Here is a 22,051-nt window from a genome sequence, read left to right as displayed (position 1 = left end):
AAATCCAAATCTGAAGCTGGGTATAGTGGTGCACACTTTTAATCTCAGCACATGGGAGGCAGATGGACTCTGTGAGTTTGAGGCTAGCCTGGTCTACATAATGAGTTCCACCAGTCAGAGCTACATAGTGAGACCCTGTCTTAGAGAGAGAGAGAGAGAGAGAGAGAGACAGACAGACAGACAGAGAGTTTGCTGGGGTAATAAGTCAAGCAAATCAACCAAAGCACCCAACCAATCTATTCAATTACCACAGGCTGAAAATTCAAAATGTGTTAAAATTTAACTTTCATTCTGAATCAAGAGGGCAGAAGCATGGCTTGCCCATGCTGTTTAGAAGTGGGAGCTTTGGGGATGACTAGGTTCACATAAGTTTCTCTCAATGGAGTCTCCATACCAGGATATGTTAGGCTTCATAACAAGAGAGAGAGAAGCCAGTGTGGCAGTGAATGGCTGTAATCCTAGGGTGGGCAGGTGGAGACTAGAGAAATGGGAGTTCAAGGTCATTGTTAACTGCATAGAAAAATTTGAGGCCAGCTTGGCTGACGTGAGGCCCTGCTTTGAAAAGATTACCAAAAAAAAAAAAAAAAAAAAAAAAAAAAAAAAAAAAAAAAAAAAAAAAACTTTTACTGGGACCTGTCAACATGGACCGCATTCGCACCAAGACTGTGAAGAAGGCAGCCCAGGTCATCATCGAGAAGTACTACACACACCTGGGTAATGACTTCCACGCCAACAAGCGCGTGTGCGAGGAGATCGCCATTATCCCCAGCAAGAAACTCCGCAACAAGATAGCTGGCTATGTCACGCATCTGATGAAGAGGATTCAGAGAGGTCCTGTAAGAGGTATCTCTATCAAGTTGCAGGAAGAAGAGAGAGAAAGGAGAGATAATTATGTTCCTGAGGTCTCAGCCCTGGATCAGGAGATCATTGAGGTAGATCCTGACACCAAGGAAATGCTGAAGCTTCTGGACTTCCGCAGCTTCTCTAACCTGCAGTCACTTAGCCTACAGTTGGGATGAATTTCAAAACACCACGTGGAGCCATTTGAATCTGTTCTGTCATATTTTCAATAAACCTGAAAACAACAACAACAAAAAAAAGAGAAAAAAATAAAGAGGAGAAGACAAGGGAAAAAAGGGGGTAGGGGAGAGAGGCAGAACACAAGACATAATATGCATCCCCTGAGTCTGCCAGAAAGGCCATCACCAGAGGCCCTTGAACTGCCCAAGCCATGAGCTAAATAAACCCCCTTCTTTCTAAAAATAGAGCAGTTATTTGTTTATAGAAGCAACAACAAAACCTCAAGATGAATACATTAATCACCCAACAAAATAAATAAACTTGGTTCCTGATAGTTGACCAGGGCTTTTTAGTAAGCTGTGGGCTTAGGTGTGGGAAGACACAGACATATACTGATGACCTAAAGTTAACCAAGTTACAAGGAAATTGTGGCTCTGACTATCCTATGCCTGTCGTTAAGAGTTTCAAAATGCTATGTCTTTGTTAGGATTACTATTGCTATGGTGAAACACCATGACCAAAAGCAAGTTGGCTTGTATTTACTTGGCTTACATTTTCACATAATAGTCTATCACTGAAGGAAATCCAGACAGGAACTAAAGCAGGGATGGAACCTCTTGGAGGCAGGAGGTAGTGTAGAGGCCATAGAGGAAAATTGCTTACAGACTAGCTCCCAATGGTTTGTTCAGCCTGCTTTATTATAGAGCCCAGAGCCACCAACCCAGGGATGACACTACCCATAATGGGCTGGGCCCTCCCCCATTAATCTCTAACTAAGAAAATGACCTATAGGCTTGCCTATAGCCTGAATTTATGGAGGCACTTTCTTACACTTTCTTAGTTGAGGCTCCCCCTCTCAAATGACTTTGGTGTGTGTCAAGTTGACATTTACCTATCCAGCACACAAACGGATACAGAGTCATTGCAAGAAATATCCAATCGAAATTGGGGGCTTCCACAAAGTCTGTTTTAGGAAATGGGTAAAGGAGGCTATGTGCAGGAACAGTTCAGCAGGCGTGACTGGGTGACAGAAAGTTAGGGAGAGTGCACACAGGACACCCAGAGACAGCCTCGTAGTTATGATAGGAGTTTGGGAAATTTTGTCTTAATTCCAAGTCAAAATTCAGTTAACGATTTTTAAAAATAAAACTCAAGCCACTCACACATCATTTCCAAATCAAACGGTTTAGCACAATTCAATTCAAAGATACACTAGTCAGAAACTTACATGCTGTAGAACGATGGTAGGAAAACATTACAAATCTTTGTTTTCTCTAATTAAACTACTGGGTTTCCAAGAGAGCAGAAAAGTTTGCATGTATAACAAAGCACTGCACTTCTGAGCTGAGTTGCTTTAGACAACATTCATTGGCACTGCTTAGTGTGACAGTATGTATGCCTAGTGCAAAGTGCATGTGCTGCATGTTCAGAGACAAGGCTGCAGTGAAGTCATATGATGCAACCCAGGTGAGCACTGCCCCAAACAACTCAGATTCGATGCTTGATTTTGAGCTAATTTCTGGTTGTCAAACACTCAGAAACCTATTACTGCTCTCAAAATGTCTGTGACTCTTACATTGTATGAAACCATGTGGAATCAGGACCCATAGTTTTAAGAAGCTGGGCACTAGAGAACCCCATGTCCTTGTAAGAAGTGTCTGCCTCCACATACACTGTTCATTGGAATGCTACCTGAATCACACCACTTACTTGTTTAAGAGTATCCCCAGGATTCTTGGTCATGGACCTATAAAGCCTACCCAGCTAATACATATAGCTTGAAGACATAACTGCATACTTGCCCAGAAAGTAAACCATGATTTGAAAAAGTAAGCAATTATGAACAAAACACCAAACACAACTTAGAACTCTCTGAAGACTTAACTGTTCAACTACACTAGTAAAAAAAATACATTTTTGGAATGAGAGGGAAATCTCAACATGTTTCAGTGTAGAAAAGAAGGGTGAGGAACAAATAAAATAATGTTGTGAGATGAGCTATCTCAGAAACCTAGAACAACACACTTAGGTCTTTCTACAATGTCAGAATTTAGTGAACAACACTTGATTCACAAGTCACACCAGCTTCTTTGCAGTTTACCATGTAATTCTAACTACTTGGCAGAATAGCTTTCGGAAATCAGATTCTTTTATTCCCATTTGTATTGGTTACTTTTCTTCTTGTGACAAAATGCCTGGGGGAAAAAGCAACTTACAGGTTTATGTTTCATGGTCAGAGTGGCTCTGGCTGTGAGTGCCAGCAGTGTGAAGAAACAGAGAGAGATGAATGAATGATAACACTCCATTCATGTTTTCTTTCCCATTCAGCCTGGGAGTCCAGCCCAAAGAATGGTGCCACCCATTCTGGGTGGATCTTCCCACCACAGTTAAACCTCTATGGAAAATCAGTCATGCCCAAGGGGTTATCTTCCAGATGGTTTTATTTATTTATTTAATTTATATTTAGCTTTCTTCATTTTATTTGTCCTGGGTCATCAGCCTGACCTCCTCTCTATTAACTTCTGGGCTTAAAATATATATATTTTAATTTTTTTTCTCTCATATATTACATCCTGACCTGTTTCCCACCCCCTCTCCTCCCAGTCCCATCCCCCACTTCCTCTCTCCTTCAGATCCACTCCTCCTTTTTCTTCAGAAAAGGGCAGGCCTAGCAGCAGCATCAACCAAACATGGCATATCAAGTCATAATAAAACTAGGCACATCCCCTCATATCAAGGCTGCATGAGGCAACCCAGAAGGAGGAAAAGGGTCCCTAAAGCAGGCAAGAGTCAGAAACACCCCCTGCTTCTACTGTTAGTAGTACCACAGGAACCCCAAGCTACACAACTATTACATATAATACAGACGACCTAGCTCAGACGCATCCAGGCTCCCTGATTGTCGCTTCAGTCTCTGTGGGCCCCTATGGGCCCTGGTTAGTTGATTCTGTGGGCTGTTTACTTGGGGGTGTCTTGACCCCTCTGGCTTCTACAATCCTTCTTCAGGATTTCCCGAACTCCTCCTAATGATTTTCTGTGAGTCTCTGCATCGGCTCCTGTCAGTTGCTGAATGACGCCTCTCTGATGATGGTTATACTAGACGCTGGTCTGGTTACATAAGATGACTAGTTCAGGTTCCATATCCCCTATTACTAGGAGTCTTCACTAGGGTCACCCTTTCAGATGGTTTTAAGTCTCAACTTGACAATCAAAATGAAAGGCCACATGATCTTAATTCACTAACATTAACTCTCAGAGCATATATAATGTATTATACTCATTCATATACCTTTTCTCTCTCTCAGTGGTAAAGGAAGGGTTAAAGGTTGCAGAGTTCAGAAAAACTGTCTTAGGTGGGAGGCAGATCATCGGTAGGGGATCACATAAGAAGTCACACGCAGCACAGACATTTCCAGTGTCACTATGAAATGGCTTTGGTATCACAATCAGGAGAAACTGTCGTGGAGCTTTTGGAGCTGGGGACAGAGGCAGAACTCCTTTGCTATGGTAATTTCCTAGAGGATGTTCCTTAAGCATTGCCTGCCACATTTTGGTCTTGGGGTGTTCCTTTTATAGTCCCGGGTACAAGGTTTGATTGATGAGTGCATGTGCCCGTGTTTCTGGTTTGATATTTTCATAGGTGTCATTATTTATTGGCATTAAATAAATGATCAGTTTGTGCCTCCCGGTGTGCTGCTGGCAAATGGTGGGTGGTTACCTGTATAAACAAGATTCAGAATAACTCAGTTCAAGGCTTGCTCTTGATTTGTCAAATGGAGCTGTTCCAGGTTAGGCAGAACCTGAAAGTGGCTATTCTATACAACAAAGTGACTCAGAGCAGGCCTGGCTCTTTCTCAAGATGGAATGAAAGATAATCAGCAATGTAAAGGGGGGTTATGGAGAGAACACCGAACACGGAGAGGTATTAGCCGGGGTGCAGTGGCGGACAGCCCCACAGGTGTTGATGAGGGTCCTGGGCTGGTCTAGGCTGGCAAGGGAAGTGGCTTTCATGATCTACCCTCACAAACGAAGTCTGAACCTTCCATGGCTGAATGGGTTTGGGTCTGGAATGGCTTAGGCATGGTTTCCATGTGTGTGGATCCTGCCAGAACCTGAATTGTGGGCTGCATCCACCTTCACTCCTGCAGCCAGGCTTCCAAGAAACCGGACACAGTAGAACCGTTAGGTTAGAGCACTTAGGTGAGGAGGGCCGGTCACAAGGCCAGTTCATAAGTTGTGAGGTGGTCGTGTGTGTGTGTGTGTGTGTGTGTGTGTGTGTGTGAGAGAGAGAGAGAGAGAGAGAGGAGATGGGAGGAGAGAGAGAGGAAAGAGATACACAGAAACAGTAAAGAGAGAGGGGAGAAACAGAGACAGACACACATACAGACAGAGACAAGAGACAGAGGAAAGATAGAGAGACACACACAGAGATACAGACAGACACACTGAGAAGAGAGAGAGACACACACAGAGACAGAAGAGACAGAAAGAGGAAAGAGACAGACAGACAGACACACACACAGAGATAGACACACAGAGAAACAGAAAAGAGAGACACACACAGAGGAAAAAGAGAGACAAGAGGAAAGAGACAGAAGAGACAGAAAGGGAGAGAGAGAGGAAAGAGACAGAGCAAAGAGAGCGGTAAGAGAAAGCCTTTGGCGTTTAAAGTAACCAAGTTTGGTGACACATGCCGGGGGCGGAGCTTAAGAACGCAATAGGACCTCGCTTTTCAAACCATCGTCATCAGACGCCGCCGGCAGGGGGCGGGACGTACGGTGGCCACGCCCCCAGAGCGCTCCTCCGCGGCTCTGTGACGCCATCAGTGGGCGACACGCGGTGGGCGGGGCGCCGCGCTAGGGTGCTTCGGCCCCGGCTGGAACTGAGTGGACCCGGCTGGGAGGAGACGCGGAGTTGAGTCTAGCTGGCCGGGTCGGCCGGAGCATGGCGGACCAGATCCCTCTGTACCCGGTGCGCAGCGCGGCGGCAGCCGCCGCAGCCAGCCAGAGACGCGCGGCCTACTACAGCGCCGCTGGGCCGGGGCCGGGGGCCGACCGGCGCGGCAGGTAACGGCGGGCCCGATCCTTTCCGGCGCCGCGGGTCGTCCCTGCCGCCCGCGGTCCGCCAGGCCGCGGACTCCAGAGCCCTCCGAGGGCCACGGGCTGAGAGCCGCGCCCAGGGACTCAGGGACGCCGCTCCGCCTCTCGGCGTTGTTTCGGGAGCCCCAAAACTTACTGTGTGGGCGAGCGGGCCGAGGTGACAGGTGCAACTCATGATGAGTGTGAGAAACACGCCTTGCCGAGTGTCACCGAGTTTTCCAGACGCGAAGCGCCTGTTAGGACCCACTTTGCACGTAGCCACGAGTGTGCGGCACAAGACTTTCTGTTGACAGATGTTTTGGGAGGGCAGAAATGGATATTTAGAGAGGTTAAACTGTTTAGTGGAGCCACTGTTTAGCCATGTAATTAAAATGTGCAGACTTTGCTTTAAGTGAAGTCTCATACTCACATACAATTTCATACCCCAAGATATCATACTATGATTTATAAAAGAAACTTTAAAATGGAGAGTTAATTACCTCGTAGTAACCAAGTTTTAATTTTGTTGTAGAGGTATTGAAGAAACAACCCTTAATACATAGAAGGAAAAAAAAAATACAGATTTCACCGAATATCTAGTTTCTTTCAAATCAGAGCTTTTGAATACTTTTTGAGTTGAACATTAATTATTTGTTTAGAAACAAGGTCTCACTGTGTATCCTTGGCTGGCCTGGAACTTGCTCTGCAAAACAGGCTGGCCTCTTAAGTCCTAGAATCCCACCTGCCTTTGCCTCCCTTAGCGCTGGGATTAAAGGCTTGTGCCACCACGCCCTGCCTTACTTATTTTTATGGAAATTATTAGGTATACTGCAAGGGTCAGCAGGCTGGGCAGTAAGAGTTTTTGGAAGTCTGGTTTTTCGCCGTTTTGAGAGACGAACTGGGCAAGTGTTCAAACGATGTTTAAAGAACTGAGTTGGATCTCGGTCTATGCACTTACTGGTAGTTTGATTTGGGGTTGTTCCTTTCTCTCAGCCCTAATTTCCTCATCTTTAAAATGGTGTTTCATGTCTTCTCTTCTCTCATGGGAACATTGGTTGAGGGTTCCAGGACCTCTGTAGGGGCCTCTTTTTGGAGTGCTTGCCCGGAGGTGGATACTCCAAGCTCCCATCTCTCCTGTTCTCCTTGATGGGACCCAGAGGAGTCACTGCATTACTGGTTTTGTAAGTGATTAACTTTAGGAGCTTATTTTGAAATGCGCTGCCTTTAAAAGTATATTTTTGTCATAATTTGAGTCGTTTTGCTCTACATATTCTGAAGCACTACTGCTTGATGCCTACATATTCAGGATTCAATGTTTAATGTTGCTTTTTTGCTTTTATTATGTCATATTCCTTTGTTTCTGATTATTTTCTTTGTTCAGTTTATCTGGGTCATTTCCCCCACTCTTTCCTTCCCTTTCCTTCCTTCCTTCCTTCCTTCCTTCCTTCCTTCCTTCCTTCCTTCCTTCCTTCCTTCCTTCCTCCCTGCCTCCCTCCCTCCCTCCCTCCCTCCCTCCCTCCTTCCCTCTCTCTTTCTTTCTTTTTTCTTTTTCTTTCTTTTTTCTTTTTCTTTCTCTCTTTCTCTCTTTCTCTCTCTCTCTCTCTCTCTCTCTTTCTCTCTCTCTCTCTCTCTCTCTCTCTCTCTCTCTCTCTCTTTCTTTTTCTTTTCCCATCCTTTTCTTTTGTTCTTGTTTGAATCAGGGTCTGACATTGTAGAGCACCGCCTAGGACTTTTTATCCTCCTGTCTCCACATCCTGAGTGTTGAGATTACAGGCATACACCATCATCCCTGGCTCAAGTTTTTTTTTTAAAGCTGGTATATTAAGGGCATTTATATTCAAGCTGATTTTCCATACATTAGAACCTAAGTGTAGCATTTTATTTTCTGTTCCTTCTGATTTTCATTCCTACACCTCTTTTTTTTTGCCTTCTTTCAGATTATTTGAACAAAATATTTTTTCGAGGCAGTTTGTCTTTGTAGACTAGGCTAGCCCAGACTAGCTGTTAGCACTCAGAACTATTTTGACTCATGTATAGTGTGTTTCAGAGCATCTCCTTGTATAGCAGTTACTTAGAGTAGCTCTAGGCATTGCAGTATATATACACATAACACATTGCAGTATACTGTTGATGTTTTGCATGTAAGATTTACCTTGTTATGGCCTTTGGTCCAGTTCCTTGGCAATGCACTTGTAATGTTATATGTAAGTTTTACATTTTGAAAGTATACAAATGTTTCCCTTGCATATATTGGAAGCCCACATCTGACGGTGTTATAAGTTTTGCTTTTTCTTTCAATTTAGAAACCTCAGGAAGAGAAAGTTTCTTGCATTGACTCATACTTTTTTTTGCCCTTTCTTGACTGCCTATTTTTCTGATATTCTAGAATTTCTTATTTCTGTTCCATTTAAACAATTTCATAGTGATTCTTTTGGAGTAGGTGTGTTGAGAAGTTCTTAGTTTTCCTTTGTCTGAGGAACATCCCTGAAGGCTAATTTCAGGAATATAATAACTACCCCCTTACAGTTTTACATTCTGTGCTTTCAGGTATATGCGTTAGAAACAGCCATGGTTTGAAAACATTCAATGGAAGCTTCCAGAAATAAGCAATTAGGTGTGCTGTTCTGGATATTGTAGGAAGTCTTTTAGTCTATCCTGTCTGGGATGTGATTTCTGTGCCCTGCATATGTCACCTGATGATTAGCCTCTTGAAAGTTATCTCTACTGTTGTTGTATTGACATTGGCCGCCATGATGTTGACAGTTATGGAACTTCAGTGTTCAAATAATTCCATTTTACCTACTAATGTTCCCAAGTACAAAAGAAGTGAACCTGTCAATCTTTTTAGACATATATTGTTAAATTGTATTATAGGTGTGTATGTAAAGGAAAAATCATATTGTTTGGTATGTATGTTTTCAGACATCCACCAGGAGGCATTCCTGGAGGAAAGGGAAAAGAACTATATTGCAATTGAGAGTGACAATCCTTTCAGCATTTGAAAAAGTTAGGCCATGTTGAGCTTTTGTGGTTTTGATGAGAAATCTGTTGTCAGCTGAGTTCTCACTCTTTAGGTGGGATTTCTCTCACTACGTTAAAAAAGATCAGTAGTTTGATATTATGATTTTTTCATGGATTTCTTATGGTTCATTTTTTTTGTCCTTATGTGAATTTTTTGAGCCCCTTTCTCTGGCATTTCTTTATCTGTGGCATTGGTAATACTTCAGAAGCTTTTTCTTGACTTTTTTTCCCCAAGTCCTAAAGTGTGTCATTTGCTTGAGATCCATTTCCTGTTCAGGTTGAGCAGTTCCCGTTCTGTCTTCAAGTTAGCCAATTCTCCCCGCTGTTCTGCTTGTGAGCTACCTTTTCAGCCTTAAAATTCCACTTGGTTTTTCTTCATGTTAACGCTTTTTGTGGGGATTATTTTTCCATTCATTACTCATGTGTTCACGATTGCCCACTGAAGCTTGTGTATATGTGTAATGTATATGTTCTTGTGGGTGTACATATGTGTATGTGTGTGTGTAGGCCAGCAATCTATCTGGGTGTCTTTCTGAGTTGTTCTTCTCCATCTTGGGTTTTTTGTTTGTTTTTGTTTATTTTGAGACAGAGTCTGTTAGGTAGCTCTGACTGTCCTAGAACTCTCTGTGTATGCCAAGCTGACCATGAGTTCACTGAGATCTGCTTGGCTCTGCCTCTGCCTCCCAAGTTCTGGGATTAAAGTCTCCCCTGTATTTTCTGAGACAGGGTCTCAAAAAATTGAATCTGGACTCACCAGTTGGCTAGGTTGGCTGAAAAGTGAGCTCAAATGTCTTGCCTGTCTTCATGTCCTCATCCCTGCGGTTATAGACATGCTGTTTCTGTTTTTTTTTTTTTGTGGATAGTAGGAACTAAACACAAGTCCTCATGATTGTATGGCAGACCGTTTACCAACTGATGCCATCTGCATAACTTCCCATTTCTCTTAGTTTGTATTTCTATTGCTGTGAAGAGACACCATGACCACAACAACTCATTTTTAAAAATAATTTATGTGCACTGGTGTTTTGCCTGCATGTATGTCTGTGTGAGGATGCTAGATCCTCTGGAACTGGAGTTATAGACTATTGTAAGCTACCATGTGGGTGCTGGGAATTGAACCCCAGGTCCTCTGGAAGAGCAGCCAATGCTCTTTACCACTGAGCCATCTCTCCAGCCCCACAGTAACTCTTATAAAGGAAAACATCTAACTGAGGTCCTGGCTTACAGTGTTAGAGGGTTAGTCCATTATCATAATGTTGGGGAGCATGGTGGCATGCAGGCAGACATTGTACTGGCTACATCTTGATCAGAAGGAAATGGTCTGTGGCATTGGTTGGTATCTTGAGCATAGGAGACCTCAAAGCCTGCTCCTACAGTGACACACTTCCTCCAACAAGGCCATACCTCTTAAAAGTGCCACTCCCTATGAGATTATTGAGGCCAGTTACATTCAACCTAACACACCATTTAAGCATTTTTTTTTTTAAATGATAGAGTTTTAAAACTCAAGTCAGAAAAATTTGTTATCTATAATTTTGATGTTAATGTCTCTGGAGATCCTGAAATTTTGGGTATTATGTGATAAGACTCTGAGCCTTGTTTAATTCTTCAGTTTTACCAGACTTCCTGTGATACCATTTTAGTAGCACATGGGGAAAGTGGAAGACACTGCCTTGAAGGGCCAGGTTCCCGACTCCTGAGAGGGCAAGGGTGCTCTGTTTGCCTCCATTTGAGATTCCCACTAGTCTTGTTGGCATGAGAGAGGAGTGTCTGGTTACTGAAGCTTGGAGGCCCCACAGACCTTACAGGTAAGGTCTTTACATCTGGAGAATGGTTGGGGATTCTTCACATACCTTTTGTCCTCTTTCCTTCCCTCTTCTTACCCCCCTCCATCGAGTGAGTGAGTGAGTGAGTGAGTGAGTGAGTGAGTGAGTGAGTGTGTGTGTGTGTGTGTGTGAGAGAGAGAGAGAGAGAGAGAGAGAGAGAGAGAGAGAGAGAGAGAGAGATTAAATCCAAGGATTTATAGGCTAGCCAAGCACTTTGCCACCAGTGTATTCCTTCAGCTTTACTCTTTCATATAAAAATCACTTATTTCTGGGTGGTGGTGGTGCACACTTTTAATCCCAGCACTCGGGAGGCAGAGGTAGGTGGATCTCTGTGAGTTCGAGGCCAGCCTGGGCTACCAAGTGAGCTCCAGGAAAGGCGCAAAGCTACACAGAGAAACCCTGTCTCGAAAAACCAAAAAAAAAAAAAAAAAAAAAAAAAAAAAAAAAAAAAAAAAAAAAAAAAAAGAGACTCATGCTGAGAACAGATGGGTGTTGTCTTGTTATCTGCAAAATATTAGTGTTTCTTGGTATATGTAACACAGATTTTATAATGCTAATTTTCTTATTTTGAGGATCTATACATTTTTTTGAATCCTAAAAGTTTCATAATTATGATGATCTAATATTTTAGTAATTATAAAGATGATTTTTTTTTTTTTTTTTTGCTGTGATAATTATAGCTGAAGGGATCTGGCTTGTTTGTGGTGTTGGGGATGAGCCCAGGTCTCAGTCAGGAGCACTCAGTCTCACAATGAGTCTTAAGATGGTGCTTTTCTACTTGCTCCAGCCCACAATTTTCCTTGGGACTTCAGAAGTTTTTGCAGAAGTTAATAAAGAATTTCACTGGAAAGGGATCACAGTTCAACTTGAAATCCTTTACACTTGTCAAAGTAGGCATGTTTCACTCAGTTTTCTCACATCTAAAGTATTAGTGTGAAGATAGAATTGGTAATAGGGTCCATAACAATTATAGGCAACTAGAATTTATGTCCTGAGCTAACAGGTCATGATCCTTAAAATTTCTGTATTTGTATTTATTTTGTGTTTAATGCTGGATATTATTTCATTAATTCTAGTTCAAAATTTTCTTTCCATGTATAGTATTGGTATAATTTTTTTTTTATTCAAAGAATTCTTAGGTTTCTTATAGAATTTTTTAGAAGTCACTAATTCCTTGGGGCTGGAGAGATGGCTCAGTAGTTAAGAACACTGACTTCTCTTCTAGGGGATCTGAGTTTGATTCCCAGCATCCCATGGCAGCTTACAATCATCTGTTACTGCAGTCCCAAGGAATCCAGTGCCCTCATTTGGCCTCCATTAGCACCAAACATGCACATGGTGCACAGACATGCATGGCAGATAAAATACCCATACATGTAAGAAATAAAATAATAAAAAAATTTATAAGACAAAAAAAAAAAGAAAAAAAAAAGAACAGTTAGTTCAAGGTTGTGATTACTTCCCAGCTCAAGGGACTGGCTAGTCTTCCTCTTTGTTCTTGTTTTTTTCAATCAGGACCATGGCATTTTTTCTGGTACTGTTTCCTTAGTTACTGTGATGATAGTGGTGCTGGTCATTACTGTTTTACCATTAGTTTAGTTTTAGTCTGTTTGTTGAGTCTAGATAATTTATAAAGGGCAGAAATTGCCCTCTTTTTGGTTTTTCGAGACAGGGTTTCTCTGTGTAGTTTTGGTGCCTGTCCTGGATCTAGCTCTGTAGACCAGTCTAGCCTCAAACTCACAGAGATCTGACTGGCTCTGCCTCTCAAGTGCTGGGATTAAAGGTGTGCGCCACCACTGCCTGGTAGAAATTGCCCTCTTATAGTTCTAAGGATGCATGGTTCAGTGTCAAGATGGTTTAATGCTGGCATGTCTTTTTGTTTTTTCTGTGTGGCACAAGGGCAGGAGAGAGGAAGCCTCCTTTATGATAGCATTCGCCCTTTTTGAGGCTATCTCATGACAGAAATACCTCAGGTTAGGTCCTATGTAGCTGAAGTTTTCTCCTATCCTACCCAGTTTTACGGACCCCGCAGCCGCTTATAAAATAATCACTCAGAAGCTTATATTAAATTAAAACTGTTTGGCCATTAGCTCAGACCTACCACTGACTAGCTCTTACACTTAAACTCAGCCCATTTCTGTTAATCTATATGTTGCCACTATTCTGTGGCTTTACCTGTGTGCCTGTTACATGCTGCTCCCTGGACGGCAGGCTGGTGTCTTCTGACTTAGCCTGCCTCTTCTTGTCTGCTTATCCCGCCTATACTTCCTGTCTGGTTACTGGCCAGTCAGTGTTTTATTAAACCAGTGTACAACAGCATTATCCCACAGCAGCCCTGTCTCTTGACACTGAGTCATTAAGCTTCTGTCACACATTTGGAGAGTATAGAGACAAAAGGCTCAGAATAAAAGCAGAATACCCACACTTTAATAATCATGCCTGATCTCTAGTGACCCATAGTATCTTATGAAGACGTTTGGAGCCCAACCACCAATGACCGTGGTACCTTACAGAAATGACCAGACTCAAAAACCAACTTAAGGTGTATAAAATTTACATCTCAGGAAGATAATGAGGTGCCTGCCCGTTCACCCACATGTAGATCCCACTTAAATGGTCCATGATTATGAGACCAAGAAACTTCCCTTTAACAGCACTAAAAGAACTTCAACCACCCCATGGCTTGATATAACCTCTGAGCACTCGCCTGTTGCTGGTTATCATTGTGTTTCTCTAAATCCTGTCTTCTTTTCATGCATTTGGTGAATTCTTTGTACTAATTGTGCCTCCACCTTCCATAAGCCATTTTTTCATGGCCAAGGGGCAGAGCATTCATTCCTCTGAGAGGCCTAGTTTCTCATCTGCTTCTTAATGACTCATAAGTGACACAGTTGAACTACACAGCTCCATTTGACAGGGTCTGCAATTTCCTCATACAGCACTTACTTGTTGCATTGTTTTTCTATTTTATTAGCACGGAGGCAAAGGAGGTTATGTTATTCTTTTCTAAAGTTTCAAGCATTAGGTTGCACTTCAAATTAATTTCTTTAATATAAATTCTCAAGAATATTTTGAAGCAGCAGAGCTGTCAGACACTCAAGGTAACGTGTAAGTGTAGGCTCGCCACTGCACTGGCCTTCTTTCACTTAGACCCATGGAGATGCTGTGCCCTCCAGTCCTTGAGCAGTCTACTTCTGCTTGTCGCAGCAGCTGAGGTGGCGTGTCCTCCTTCTCGAATGAGACACTTGGGTCTGTGTCATCTGTTCTGTTTTCTTTGTTCACATTGTTTTTACTCATTTTAAAAATGTTTCCAGAATTATACTTAATTGCTGGAAACGTTGATTTCTTTTGAGTGACAAACCAATTAAGTGTGTATGACACCAGGCAACAAAGACACTTAGGATTCTCTGCTTATCCTGCCTCTGGGGAAAAAAAAATCCATTATTCATCATCTTATTGTTTTTAAATACCGAAGTAAAATTTTCAATACAATAGGAAAATTGCTTTGGAGAGGGAACAAATTGCTTGCCAGTTCAAAGGCTGCATTTCTGAAGTCTACGTTACTAAACTTAGTATTGCTTATATTCTGAGCTTCTAGAGCTCATCAGGCTGCTCTTCCTGCATTCAAGTTGGTAAGACTGTGACTTTTGCAGCATGATCATTGAGAGAACCTTAATGAAAAAAAAAAAAGAACCCAAAAAATCTTATGTGTATTAACTGGTGTTCTGAATTTTGATTGTAATTTGAATAAATATTCATTTTTCTAGTTTATTTAGAAAGTTTGTTGAAAGACATAATCTTATGCAGAAAAGTATAAAAGGACCTTTTAAGGGGAAAATACTTGCCTCAGACTCCTTTGTGCCCCCCCATCACCTAAAATGTAATTTGTAGAAGATTATATAGAGCCACTAAGATGAGTTGACAGATTGAGGGAATGTTTAAAGGGGGAGAAATTGATGCTATTTCTTCCAGTGTACTTACACTTAACAGAGGTCTTACACATCATCATTCTTCCTGCAGTGAGAGCAAGGAGATGTGACCCTACATTGTTGCTTATAGCCTCAGGAGTTCCTTTCAGAGACCTCTCCATGGAAAATGTTGGGGTGCTTGACTTAGGCGGCAGAAAAGAATTGCAGGCTGAGTCAGTGTGAAGTAGAGTCAGACTTAGGTTAAGTCAAGATTGAAGCCAACCATTTAGAACATAAGATGCCAGGCACACGCCTTTAATCCCAGCACAGAGGAGGTGGAGGCAGGCTGGTTTCTGAGTTCCAGGCCAGCCTGTCCTATGTAGTGAGACACTGTCAAAAAAGGTAAAACATAGTATTGGGGCAGTGAGAGGGCTCCTCACTATGCAAGCCTGAGGAGATGGAAGGAGAAAACCAGTTCCTAAAAGTTGCCCTCTGACCTTCACATGTATACAGACATGCATACACATGTATAATTAAAGAAGGCAGTATTACATGTCCTGAAGTGGGTGTGGACTTCTCAAAACAGAGTCTCATTGAAGTTTCTCTATAAAAACTATCCACATGAATTTTGTGTTTTTTTTTTTTTTTTTTTTTTTTAAATTATAGTATGGTAAGAAATGAAAAGATTTAGCAAAAAAGTAAGTTTTGGTAAACTTATCTAAGGAATCGTTATTTTGGAAATGAGATCATAGGTTGGGGATATGGCTTAGTTGCTTAGAGTGCTTGCCTAGCTCTTGTGAAACAAGCCCGGGTTTCTGTCTCTAGCACTGTTAAAACTATGGTGGTGCATACTACCCTGGTGGCACACATTATCCTGGCAGTGTACTCTGGTAATTCCAGCACTTGAGATATGGAGACAAATACAGGAGATACAGGATTATGCTCAGCTACATAGTGAGTCAGAGGCCAATTGGGGTCACTTGAGACCCTGTCTTAAAAACATCCGCCTGCCCCATCTAAAACCCCAAACAAAAGAATGAGCTTATAAGGTGGTTTCTGAGGTGCACTGATAGTCTATAGACTCATAAGATAAAAGTATAGGTCACAGAGTTCAAAGAAATATTCTTATTTATAAACAGGTCATAAGGAAACCAAGACATGTTTTTACTGCTAACAAGGTTCATAACTTTGTTTGGGAGACCCTCTTGATCCCCAGTCAGCAACGGTTAGGAGCCCCCTTCCTTTCCCATGATTCTTTAGTTTTCCCTGTTTTTTTTCTCTTGTACTAACAATATGATAGGCCATTATGCATATGTGTGTGTGTGTGTGTGTGTGTGTGTATGTATGTATGTGTGTGTTAGTGTTATGTGTATGAGTGCTTTGTCTGCATGTATGTATGTGTATACCATGTGTGTCTTGGTGCCTATAGAAGCCAGAAGAGGGTGTCAGATTTCCTGGAACTGGAGTTATAGACAGTTGTGAGCTACCATGTGAGTGCTTGGAACTGAATCTGAGTCCTCTGCAAGAGTAGCAAGTGCTCTTAACCACTGAGCCACCACTTCAGCCTTCCATTGTCTGTTTAACCAGTCCTTTGGTCATGGGTATTAAAACTTTTTCTGTTTCCTTAGTTCGTCTTTCAAACAGCCAGTGCAGTTATGTCTGTCTTTGTAGGTAAATTTCTGCACATTTAATTGCATGGCTAATTTGAACCTGCAGTTATAGTAGCTGTATATTACTGTGTAGTGACATAAAGGCTTATAATACATCTGCATGAATTGTTCACTACTCATACCAGCAATGAAGAAAGTCTATCCAAGACTATTAGCCACGCTGAATGTTAAGAATTCATTTTCTAGGTGATATGTAGTGATGCATGTCTGTAATTCCACCACTCAGGAGCCAGAGGCAGTAAGGTCTCAAGTGAGTTTTAGGCCAGCCTGATTTATATAGGAAGGTCATATCTCAAACAGCAACAACAGAAGAATTGCTTTATCCACTTGACAAATAAGGCAAAGCACATTTTTAAAGTCTTTTTTGGAGACAAATTATTTTCAAGCTTAGAGCTTCTAATGAATAATGATAATTTGAAATGAGACTGAAACTCCTTTCTGGTGCTTCCCTGGCACTATGCATCTTGTCCATGTCTGTCTCTTTTCTGCAAACATGGAGATAACAGTTTTTGGAGTAGTATGGCTTTGTCAATTTTACATTTACTCTGTATCAGTGTTGTTGCATGTGCTTTGAAGATGCATCTCCAACACTTGCACATTGCTGTGTAACACGATTTGCTAAATGGTCTTATTAATAAAAAACTCAGAGCCAGATATTGGGGTGAAAGCTGAGAGATCAGAGGAATAGAGCAAGCCAGCCACAAGTTCTTACTGCTAGGAAATCCTCAGCCCAAGAGAGAGCTACTTCCTGTATACTCACACCTTATATACCTTTCTGTGCCCTGCCATCTTACTTCCTCCCCTCTGTCACTTCCTGTCTGTATAGACCTCCAGACCTCTATGGTTAACTAGTGCTGGGATTAATGGCGTGTGCCACCACGCCTGGCTCTGTTCCCATTGTGGCCTTGAACTCACAGAGATTGGGATGAATCTCTGCCTCCCAATGCTAGGATTAAAGGTGTGTGCTACCACTGTGGGATCTCTATGTTTAATATAGTAGCTGGCTTTTTCCTTTGATCCATAGGCAGGTTTTATTTGTTAGAGCACAAATAAAATATCAACACATTGCTGCTCCGGTACCTCCTTCATCTTCAAGATCTCTGCTTGAAGACCCTCCATTGGGTGACTGTTTTCCAGTATATTGGGAAGCACACTGCTATTTATCTTTCTTCTGTGATGATGCTTGTTAAGAACAATTTAAGGAAGAAAAGGTTTATTTTGGTCCTTGACCATATGTCTGTCCTCACTGGGAGAGAGAGGAATATTAGGCTCATGGCCACATTGTGTCCATAGTCACCAAGCAGAGAGACACAATATTGGTATCCAGCTTGTTTTCTTCTAGTTATTCATCATGGGGCCTCAGTCTATGGGATGGATGCACACACACGGAGAATGTGTTTTTCCTCTTCCACCAGACCTCCCTTGAAACATTCCTCTCATGGATGTAGGCAGAGGAGGTTCTAACTCCCATCAAGTTGACAACTAAGATCACCATCACAGGAAGACTTGCTGGGTTTGCTTTCTTTCTGAATCTCTCTTTGTCAGTAACCTGTTAGTTTACTTGTTTTGTCCTGTGTGCTTATAGACTTAACATGAGCAGGGCATGTGTGCTTGTTTAACGCTGTGTGCTCATTGCCTAGGACAAGTGTAGCACATGCGGGTACCTAGTACCTAGTGTCTAGTGCAGAAGTGCTAATGTGGTTAAACATAGTTATGTGAGTTTACCTGCTTTTCTTTGTGAATTGCCTTCACTCATTTGTCGTCCATAGTGTTTGCTTATATATATATATATATATTTTGTAAAAACTGTTCACGCCTCCACCCCCCACTCTTCTTCAGTACTGCAGAGTACAGGTGTCTGCCGTGCCTGGCCTGGTGCCTGGCAGAGGTCAGGTCAGTGTCTAGTCTCTATGACCTCCTAGTTGAAGAAGCCCTTAGGAGGTCTTTTGCATTCTGCTTTGTAATGTAAGTGACACACATACTCTAGATCAGTGGGTTTCAGCCTTCCTGGGCTACAGCCGTTTAATGCAGTTCATGCTGTGGTGACCCCCAACCATACAATTATTTTTGCTGCCACTTCATAACTGTAATTTTGCTACTGTTATGAATCATAATATAAATATCTGATAGGCAGGATATCTGATATGCAACCCCTGTGAAAGGATCAGGGCCCATAGGTTGAGAAATTCTGTTCCATATATTTTTTTTTTTAACTTTTATTGATTCTTTGTGGCTTTTACATCATGCATCCCGATCCCACTCATCTCCCCGTCCCTCACATCCTATCTCTGTCCTTGCAACCTTCCCCACAAGACAAGACAAAGTTTAGAAGAAAAACCAAAGTCCAAACATAATGAACAAAACACCCCCCCCCCCAAAAAAAAAGGGGAGAAGAATCTCATTGTAGATGCTGTAGTGTGGCTCTTGAGTCACGCAGTTTACCTCTTAGTCTATTCATCTTTACTTTCAAGTGTTCATTGCCACGTGTGTCATTGGTCTGGCTCGAGGACTCTGGCTGCTGCTAAACAATCTTGCTGGGCTCTCACTGGGGCTCCTCCCACACATCCTATTGTCGTGTGTCATGGAGATCCTGCTTCTTTGGATCTGAATGTTCATCCCCTTCACATGCTCCAACAGTTCATAGATTCAATGGATGTGGGGGTTAACCATTAACTCACAGCCCTGGTTCTGGGCCTGGGTGGTAGCTGGCCAGCCTGCCAGCTTTCCCTCATTGTCACTGCCTAGGCGAGCTCTCTAGCACTGCCTCAGGTAGCTCACCTAATGCAGCCTGCAGCAAGGGGGGGGGGCAGTTCTTTTGTTCTGGGGTCCTCAGATCCAGGTCACCCACTGTGAGCCAGCTCTAATGTTTTGTCCAGGTGAGGTGCAGGGCCCTTTCCCTCTGGATTACTGTAGGGGGCATACAGGGGTAGAGGGGGGGTGTCATCAGAACTCCTGCTGCTGTATCCAGCGAAAGGTAGGGCCAGTGAAGGGCGGGGCTGGCTCAGCACATCATGGTTCCAGTGACTCCCTGTGCTAACATGGGCCATGGACATCATCACAGACCCCAGCTGCAGTGGGACCCCCGACCCAGACATGGCCCTTGGCCGAAGCTCAGGGCCGATGTCACCATAGCCCTGGTGGCAGCATGGGGTACCCAGATCAGCATGGCCCTCAGACCCAACGTGGTCTCAGGTAGCTTACTAGACCCTGGGCATCCACAGAACCCTTGGTGGTAACAGGAGCCATGGACATCACCCCAGACCCAGGCTGCTTGGATCAGTATGGCTCTGGCAGCAGCCTGGTCCTCAAATACTGACATGGTCTCCTGCTCCTGGCAGCAGCCCTGGCCTGGACAACACCATGGCCCTGGGTGACAATTGTAGGCCACTCAGGTCAGCAAGGCCATGTCTATATGATTCTTGAAAGAAATTGTTTTGTCTTTTTGTGTAAGCAGTTAGATTTTCCTCTTTGGCCCATTGGTGATTGATTTGTGCCTCCCCAAAGTATTTGTGGATTTTGAAGATATCTTTCTGTTATTGTTTAAAAAAAATACCTTCTGATGAGCAAATATACTTGGTATGATTTTAGTTATTTTAGAGTTGATAGGGTTGGTACCATGGCCCATGATGTGATCTGTGAGTGAATTAAGGAGAATGGTATTCTGTTATTGGTAGAGGTTTTGTTTTTCTTTGTTTTTAGGTAAATAGTATTTAGGTCAGATTGCTTTACAGTATTGAGTGTCTTTCTCTTTTTTTTGATTCTCATCCTTTTTTTTTCTATAAACATTGAGAGAAGGCTTGTCAATTTTACATTTGCTCTGTATCAGTGCTGTTGCTGTGCTTTGAACTAGGTACATGCTTGTTTAAGATTCTTGTATTTTATTGACCTTTTTAGTCCTGGCTGGTCAAAAAAACTGTTTTGGGGGCTGGAGAGAGATGACTCACCAGAATTCAGTTTGCAGCACATGTTGGGCCACTAACAACCCTGGGTAAATTCAGCTGCAAGGGGTCTGATGCCCTCTTCTGGCCTCCCACACACATGTGTATATGTGTGGCACAGTTACACACATAAACACATACATACAAATATTTAAATGTTTAAAGAATATTTTAGTTGTCTTAGTTAACACAGCTATTTAGCTTTCTTTGGAGTAGTCTTCATATCATGTCATTTTCTATTTTTTATTTTTTAGCAGTACATATCCCTTTATTTAAGGTACTTCCTTGAAGAAGTGATTTTTGTACTCCAGAAGTTTTTTGACACTGCACAGAGGCATTGTTGGGATACTTTAATTGTCAAAAAAAAGGGTGATGCTGCTGGTATTTAGTACTTAGAACTAGGTGTGCATGCATTTTGTTTGCACAGGACAACACTTCACAAGGAGTATGTGGTCACCATGTGAACTATGTCCCTGTTGAGAAGCCCCACTCTGAGGGTTGCAATATCCATAGCTAAGTTAACAGCGTTCCTTGAACACTGTCAGCTTAACACTCAGGTAAGCTAGAGGGCCTTGTACCTTCTTACTCTACTGCTGCTGTTTGTCTTCACGTTTGCTGACAGTGGGAACCCAGCCACACAGTGCTGCCAGTTTTACCTAAAGTCCTGTGTACTTCTGAAGATCTCTTTTTTATTGTTTCTTGCTCTTACAATTCTGAATGTCCTTTGGATACTGTTTTTATCTTGAAACCTTGCTTGGCATTCTTTTAGGGTGGAGCTGCTGACAAAATGCTGTCCTGATTTTTCTTCATCTGAGAATGTTTTGTTTTGTTGGAATAGTGTTCTGTCTGGCATAGACTAAAGTTTCCAGAAAACAAGGAAAGCCATAGCTGTGTTCAAGATTCTGCAAAACTGAATGATTGGCTAGAGCCTCAAGTTTATGGAGTGGTAGGGTGCTGCAGACCCAGCGCCAACTGATCTTGAACGGGTTTAGTGCCATTACTAGTCATTTCTTTCCCCTTGTGTGTCTGACCCAATCCCTTTAACATTTTAACATCAGCCTTTTCAAACAGTTTGGAAGGTTCTTCCTCCTCCTCTGTCCTCCATTTGTGCCCTTCTGCTTATCCTCTTCCCACTCTGATGTCTGCTGTTGCCCTCTCCCTCTTTCCGGCCCCTTCTCCTCTCGTGCTCCACTTTCTGGTATTACAGCCTCCGTACTTGTCCCCACTCACATGCAGTTTTTGTCTGAGTTGCCTCATGCGCTGTAATACTTCCCATTCTGTGCATTTTCCTACAGAGTTCATTTTTCTTTCACAGCTGAAGTAAGTTCCATTGTGGTCTACATACATGCATACTGATTTTTGTAATGTCGGAACTAGTTTTCACTCCTCCCAGCAACGAATACAACTTCCACTGTCCCACATTCTTCACATCATTTATTGTATCTCTTCTCATGCCATTCTGATTGCTGTGAGACGGAATCTTGAAGTAATTTTGAATGGCTAACAATGTTGAACACTTAAAAGTACATCCAGGGCGTTGTGTTTCTGCTTTTGAGGACTGTGTGTTCATTTCATAAGCTCCTGTGTTGA

The 22,051-nt window shown here is 42.5% G+C and overlaps 2 protein-coding genes across 11 annotated transcripts in view; both read left to right on the top strand.

Moving 5' to 3' along the window:
• Positions 1 to 641: 641 nt before the first annotated feature.
• Positions 642 to 1,082, top strand: LOC114694924 (40S ribosomal protein S17-like). The gene has a single exon (XM_028872032.2). The coding sequence runs from the start codon at positions 642 to 644 to the stop codon at positions 1,017 to 1,019; it is 378 nt and encodes a 125-aa protein (XP_028727865.1). The 3' UTR covers positions 1,020 to 1,082.
• Positions 1,083 to 5,854: 4,772 nt separating this feature from the next.
• Positions 5,855 to 22,051, top strand: part of Atp9b (ATPase phospholipid transporting 9B (putative)) — a 255,789-nt gene continuing 239,592 nt past the window's right edge. For 9 of the 10 annotated variants that reach the window (XM_028872015.2, XM_028872021.2, XM_028872020.2 and 6 more), the window contains exon 1: positions 5,855 to 6,086. In XM_028872015.2, coding sequence (XP_028727848.1) covers positions 5,965 to 6,086 — 122 coding nt within the window. In that variant the 5' untranslated portion in view covers positions 5,855 to 5,964. Of the gene's footprint in view, positions 6,087 to 17,560; positions 18,037 to 22,051 lie in introns of those variants that run through there. The other variant, XM_028872023.2, reaches the window with a different exon arrangement.

This window comes from Peromyscus leucopus, chromosome 19 (genome assembly GCF_004664715.2).
Source record: "Peromyscus leucopus breed LL Stock chromosome 19, UCI_PerLeu_2.1, whole genome shotgun sequence".
NCBI classification, from domain to species: Eukaryota; Metazoa; Chordata; class Mammalia; order Rodentia; family Cricetidae; genus Peromyscus; species Peromyscus leucopus.
Note: the sequence above shows the minus strand (reverse complement) of the source record. Positions and strands in the feature narration are given on the sequence as shown.